Source organism: Mauremys reevesii, linkage group 13 (assembly GCF_016161935.1).
Source record: "Mauremys reevesii isolate NIE-2019 linkage group 13, ASM1616193v1, whole genome shotgun sequence".
In the NCBI taxonomy this organism is placed as follows: Eukaryota; Metazoa; Chordata; order Testudines; family Geoemydidae; genus Mauremys; species Mauremys reevesii.
The window spans coordinates 9,207,724-9,214,566 of record NC_052635.1 but is presented as its reverse complement, the minus strand read 5'-3'; the positions used below and the strand labels follow the sequence as shown (position 1 = coordinate 9,214,566).

The following is a 6,843-nucleotide window of genomic DNA, read 5'->3' as shown; positions in this document are numbered from 1 at the left end:
CGGGGCCAAAATTGGAATATGCATTCCATCTATCACCCTGCCACAGTTAGAGAATCCAACTTTTTCAAAGCCATCCACTATTTCACACACATTGCCAAAAGTCATGGTCCTCTGTCGCAGGATGCGATCAATGGCCCTGCATATTTACATAGCCCCCACAGTCGACTTCCTGACTCCAAACTGATTTGTGACCAACCAGTAGTATCCTGGAGTTGCCAGCTTCCACACTGTGATGGCCACATGCTTCTCCACTGAAAGGGCTGCTCTCATTTTCGTGTCCTTGTGCTGCAGGGCTAGGACGAGCTCTGAACACAGTTCCAGGAAGGTGGTTCTCTGCATCCAAAAATTCCAGACTTGCATAACGATGCAATCCTACCACTCAGTGCTTGTTTCCCAAGCCCAAAAGATTGCACCCATGATGTGCTGCCATGCACTTTGCCTTCCCCCAAGTCCTAGCTGTAGAAGGTGGTGAGCAGCATATGGGATAGCTACCCACAATGTACTTCTCTCAGTGACAATGCTAGAGCACCAAGTGTGGACACACTCTGCTGACACAGGGAGCATATTGTGAATATGCACTAGCAATGTAATTATGGTGCTTTTTGATCATCAGAATAAGTTTTGTCATCAAAACTCTATAGTATAGATATAGCCTCAGGGCAGTGAAATTTTCCAACCTCTGAGCATTGTCACTAGGTCAACCTAAGTTTTAGGTCTAGACCAGGCTTTTTTTCCTAAGTGCAAAAAGTTGGAAAATAGTAAGAAAGGGAGGGAAAGTGAGGGATGCCCAGGGGAGAGAGAGACTTTCATTTTTTAAAGTAACTAGAGCTGTTCACGAATTTTCTGTAGAAAATATTTTTTAAAAATGAAAAACAAAAAATACAGTTTCTGCAAAATGAAAGTTTCCCACGTAAAATTGCCAAGAAGTTATTTCTTTCCAGAAATCTGAAACATAATATTTTTTTCCTGGGTTGAGGTTGCCTGAATCAAAACGTTTCAATGTGTTGAACTGAATATTTTAATTTTGAGTAGATAATTGAAAAACTTTCCCAAGAACACCCAGAAGGCTAGTGTCAAGGCTTGGAATAGAAAGCCAGAGGTGCTGAATCACACTCTAGTGAAGTATTAATTAAGGATTTCATGGCAACATTTTCACTCTTTCCCTTTAGCTTTATAGATCTTTTATATGAAAAACCTTTGTTTGTAGGGCATCTGAGATGGTATTAAAGAAGGTCTTTGCTGTTGTTTTTGGGAAGGAAAGAGAAAACATTAGTTTCAATAGTCTTAAGCTGTTGTTATTATTGGAAACTCATCCTGAAACAAAACAAACACACATCAAAAAACAGATAAAAAAACAGCAAGAAAAGAAAAGTCAGCTGCCACCTTTTGGTCTGATCAGCCACTCTGAGATCAATCAAACTTGTGCCAGAGCCAGGCTGCTTAAGGGGTTGCTTTTAGCTGACATTCTGGTCACAGGACTACAGCACCGTTGCAAAGGTTGGTTCTGTTATGGCGGCTAAGTCAGACTCTTCCTAAACAAGACATGAATAGAAAGAGGCAAGAAAGAGAAGAAACAAAGCAGGGGAGGAAAATGAAACATAGGGAGAGTCACAGCTTTATAGTAAGTGAGGCAGAAGAACATCTATCTTCTCCTGCTTCACAAATTGTTCCAGGGCTAAAAGACCCAGATGCTTTCAGTGGACAGCCGTCCGCATGCCCCTAAGTGTCTATGGGACTTTTTTTTGCAAAAACATAGGTGCTGAGAGAGTTTGGGGGCCCATCAATTTTCAGCAGAAGCTGAGTTCTTTCTTTCTTTTTGAATATCAGTGATGCTTTATTCTGGGATTTAGGCACCCAAAGTGTAAGTTAGGTGCCTAAGTCCCTTTGTGTATACACCTTAAGGTTATTTTATATCCATCCAGTCATATAAAGGCACCTCACCATGAGTCTAAGGGCTTCCCTTCACGTGCAGCACTACAGTGGTGCAGCTTCACCCTTCTCCTGTCAATGTAAGTAATCCATCTCCCCAAGAGGTGGTAGCTATGTTGATGGGAGAAGCTCTCCCATCCACACAGTGCTGTCTACTCTGACAGTTATTTTGGTATAACTATGTTGCTCATGGTTGTGGATTTTTTATAGGTCTGTACTGTAGACATGGCCTAAATATAACTTACTCCAATTTTAAAGCCCTTTTCCACTGCTAGAGTGGTGTATATTTCTGTCAGTGTCAATGAGAATTAGTCTCAATAGATCCATTTAGCAGAGTGGTAGATTCATAGGTTCACACATTATAATGCTAGAAAGAACCATTGTGATAATCTAATCTCACTTTCTGAATAACAAAGGACAGAAGCCTTCCTTGAATTAACTTTTGTTTGAATTGCAGAAGATCTTTTAGAAGAAATCATCCAATTAGGATTTTAAAATTGCCCATTAGGGAGAATCCAGGGTAAATTGACATAAAATACAGCATTAGAACCATGGTGGTGTAAATTGGCATAGCTCCATAGACAGGTCCTGTTGGTCAGAGGCATATATGGTAAGATTTTCAAGGATTGTCATGCAAAGAAGCCCAGAGACTCAAGAAATGGGTGGAAATGTTCACAGCTGAAATCACCTGAATGATGGGTGAATGTTGAATGCCAAACCTTCTGGAATATCAAGATCTGGGGGTTGACTGCATGGGATCAGAGGGTGATGCGTGGACTGGAAGGAGAGAGCTTTACCATTCTGATTGCCCACTACACCAAATGCTGAGATCCTAGATCCACTATGACATCGTTACATCTTCTGTGTCTTGATTCTGAAAGGTGTTCTGACAAAACTGGCCAGACAGAGGGAATCAACTGACATCACCCACACACCCTCCACTGGTTCACCTACATACCAAATAACACTGGGAATACAAACTATGGGTTCCTGCTGTCACTTCTTCCCACAACTCTCATTTTCCTTCCCTGCTTTGTGTTGTTTTCCTCCAATGCCTTTTCCACTCACTTAACTCAGAACAATTCATCCAGTTCTGGGAGAACAATTCATCCAGTTATTTGGGATCTAGAAACTCAGTTCCACTCCAGCTCATAACTCAAGTTACTTTATCATGCTTGTAATTGCTCTGTGCCCATGGTAGCCAGGACCAGACGCAGGGGTTTAGGTACAGGAAGATATCGCAAATCCTATTCATGCCACATACTACAAAGTTTATATACATCTTTACCAGCTATTAATGTATATACTTCTTGAAAATACTTCAATGACACATCCTAGGGATCATGTAAGGACCAATAGCTTTTGTCTACAGCTTATCTACAATTCAATGTTATCTATTCAGGGTATTCCCACTGACATCAACTTGCTCAAAAACAATGTTTCCTTGACAATAACCATCTCTCCTCCATAAAAGGAAAATTTCCATATAAAACACTCTATATGGCTAGAAGGAAAGGAATCACAGTAATTGTTGACATGAAATCCTTACTTAATACTTTATTTATTAAAAAAATACCAGAGATTTTTTTATGTTTCTTTTTTGTGCACTTTAATAAAAGGTCAAAAAGTTATTAAATGATGGAGGTTCTAAGACACGTCAGCAGCAATAACTGGACATGAAACCCCTGCCTTCAGTGAACGATGTATTGTGAACATATGAATATAAGAACGGCCATACTGGGTCAGACCATAGGTCCATCAAACCCAATATCCTGTCCTCTGACATGGCCAATATCAGGTGCCCCAAAGGGAATGAACAGACAGGTAATCAAGTGATCCATGCTCTGTCACCCAGTCCCAGCTTCTGGCAAACATAGGCTTGGGACAACATTCCTGTCCATCCTGGCTAATAGCCATTGATGGACCTATCCCAGTTTTATTAATCTCTCCTCATACAGATGCCATTCTATACTCCTAATCATTTTTGTTGCCCTTTTCTGAACCTTTTCCAATTTGAATACATCTTTTTTGAGATGGGGAGACCACATCTGCATGCACTATTTAAGGTGTGGGAATACCATTTATATAGAGGCAATATGATATTTTCTGTCTTATTATCTATCCCTTTCTTGATGATTCTCAACATTCTGTTCACTTTTTTGACTGCCACTGCACATTGAGTGGATGTTTTCAGAGAACAATACACTCAATTCTGCTAACAGAGAACAACGGTTTCATTTATATGTAGTTGGGATTGAGACATCGCCTTATCAACAAAATAGACCTTTTGAAAACCCAACATTTCTCATGCTGAAAGTGTATTTTCACAGCTATGTAAAAATGTACCTTAATAAAAATAGTTCTATTATAATCTCTGATCCAATCGCATGACACATGACAATGACAGCTCCAGATCTTAACAGATATATTTTTGAAATGTTTGTGGTTTTAATGTCTTAAAATAAATTAGAAAACAGAGAAAAATGGTATTTTTATCATAATTACCAATTTAGGATGAAATATAGTATTCCGATTCAATGAGACTGCATGCAAAATATTTTTATACACAATGGAGCTATTTAAACACCTAATAAGATTTTCAGAAGCATCTGGGGAACTAACATCCAATGAAACCATTGAGTTTTATGTTTTATGAAAATCACACTCAATACCTAAATACTTGAAAATTCTCATACCAATGAGCCTTGGTCCAGCTAGTGTGATTCAACACAGCCCTGCTGATGTTAATGTGGCCCAAAGGCCATCTAGAGTATATCAAGCATTGCCCCACTGCAGTCAATGCAACTCTTTCCCAGCGGATGTAAATCATTCTCATTCCACTGAAGTGAATAGACGATTGTACAAATGTATGACTTTTGAAGTCCATAGTTGTGCAACAGGTTTCAGAGGGGTAGCCATGTTAGTCTGTATCAGCAAAAACAACAAGGAGTCCTTGTGGCACCTTAAAGACTAACACATTTATTTGGACATAAGCTTTCATGGGCTAAAACCCACTTATTCAGATGCATGGAGTGAAAAATAGTGTAAGCAGTATATATATACACAGCACATGAATATATATATACACTGTTAGTTATGCAACAGTTTACACTGTCTGTGGACCTGTCCTAGAAGGGACAAGACATGTGAGAATCACATTCACTCTTGTAAAAATTACTGTTTCATGGCAAAAGGAAAGATTTTCCCGAAGGCCATTTTGATGTCCCTATTGCGCAGACTGTAGATCAGAGGGTTCAGCATGGGAGTCGCTAAAGTGTACATTATGGCCACCAACTTGTCCTTATCCAGTGAATAACTGGAGGTTGGCCGGATGTAGGTGTAGATGATGGAGGAATAGAACAAGGTGACCACAAGCAAGCGGGAAGAACAAGTGGCGAAGGCTTTCTGCTTTCCTTTGGAGCTCCGGATTTTCAGGATGGTGATGATGATAAAGCTATAGGACATGATGGTCAGCAGGAAGTTTCCCATGGCCAGGAAGATGTCTGCCAAGAACATCATAACTTGGTTGAGGTAGATGGAGCTGCAGGACAGTGCCAACAGTGGTGGGATCTCACAGAAGAAATGCTGGATGAGGTTGGGCCTGCAAAAATCCAAGCGCAGCATGAGCAATGTGTTCACCACTGAATTGACAACACCCACAGCCCAGACCCCGATGGCTAAACTGATGCAAATTCTCTTGGTCATGAGGTTGACATAGCACAAGGGGTGGCAGATGGCTACATACCTGTCATATGACATGATAGTGAGGAGCATAAGCTCTGTCGCCATTGAAAAAGTGAACGCAAAGACCTGGGCCATGCAGCCATCAAAGGAGATGGTTTTCTTTTCCTGCATCAGGTTTTTCATCATCTTGGGCAAAACTGAACAACTGCACATAATGTCGAGGGTGGCCAAATTGGCAATGAAGAAGTACATGGGGGTGTGGAGAGGTGGGTGTAGGAGAATAGCCACAATGATCAGGGAATTGCCCATGATGACAGCTGTATAAAGGCAGAGGAATAGCCCAAAGAACAGCCCCTGATAGTGAGGATGGTCAAAGAGCCCCTGCATGATGAACTCGGTCACCCTGGTATGATTATTGGGTTCCATTGTTTGAGAGCTCCTTCTGTGGGAACAAAGATTAAAGTTTCAGTCTGGTATTTCTTCAGAAACTACAGCATTTTGGCAATTGAAGAATCTAGACAGACCAACAGTGAAACGGAGAGAGGGAGAGATCTTGTGATATTCTACACATTTCATATAACATATTAACATACTGAGCTACGTTAAAATATGTTAGCACAATAATCTGAGTTACTGAATCACCATTCTCCCAGCATTTGAGTAGAGAAGGGGAAAAATAACATTCTTGATTTTCTCAGATAGAGGGGAATTCAGTCATTTGGACTGTTTAAATAAACTTCTGGAGAGAGGATTTCACAATATAATCTCAAAATTAATCAAACACCAGTAATCTTATGAATAACAAAGATTCCTGTTTTTAAACTAATTTCACAAAATAGATTGGTTGCAATATAGGAGACCTTCAGTGTATATAGCATACAGACCATATATACCAGAAAAAATAACATAATAATATATAGGAAGTAATACGTAGATATATTTAGGTAGAATCAAGATGCAGACTAGAAGAACTTGCATTCCCTCTAAATGGCCCTAGATGCCATAATTGCATTGCAGTCAGTGGGGCTGAATCTCCATTCACTGGAGTCGCACTGGTATAGAAGTTGTGTAAATGAGAGGGGAATCGTGCCCTCAAAAATTCATTTTGAAGATCAGCTACATGGCAATATATACATGTTGTGTCATTCCTAGGAATAGCATTCACATGATATGACAAGTACTCCTTACTGCATTACAGTTAAGTCTCCCTTTACTGTCTTCAGACTTCTC

General features: G+C 40.1%; 1 protein-coding gene across 1 annotated transcript; it reads right to left on the bottom strand.

Moving 5' to 3' along the window:
• Positions 1 to 5,103: 5,103 nt before the first annotated feature.
• LOC120379934 (olfactory receptor 13A1-like) lies at positions 5,104 to 6,039 on the bottom strand. The gene has a single exon (XM_039497448.1). The coding sequence runs from the start codon at positions 6,037 to 6,039 to the stop codon at positions 5,104 to 5,106; it is 936 nt and encodes a 311-aa protein (XP_039353382.1).
• Between the last annotated feature and the right edge of the window lie 804 nt (positions 6,040 to 6,843).

Coding starts and splice junctions, on each gene's coding strand:
- LOC120379934 (XM_039497448.1), bottom strand. CDS start 6,039: ATGGAACCCAATAATCATACCAGGGTGACCGAGTTCATCATGCAGGGG.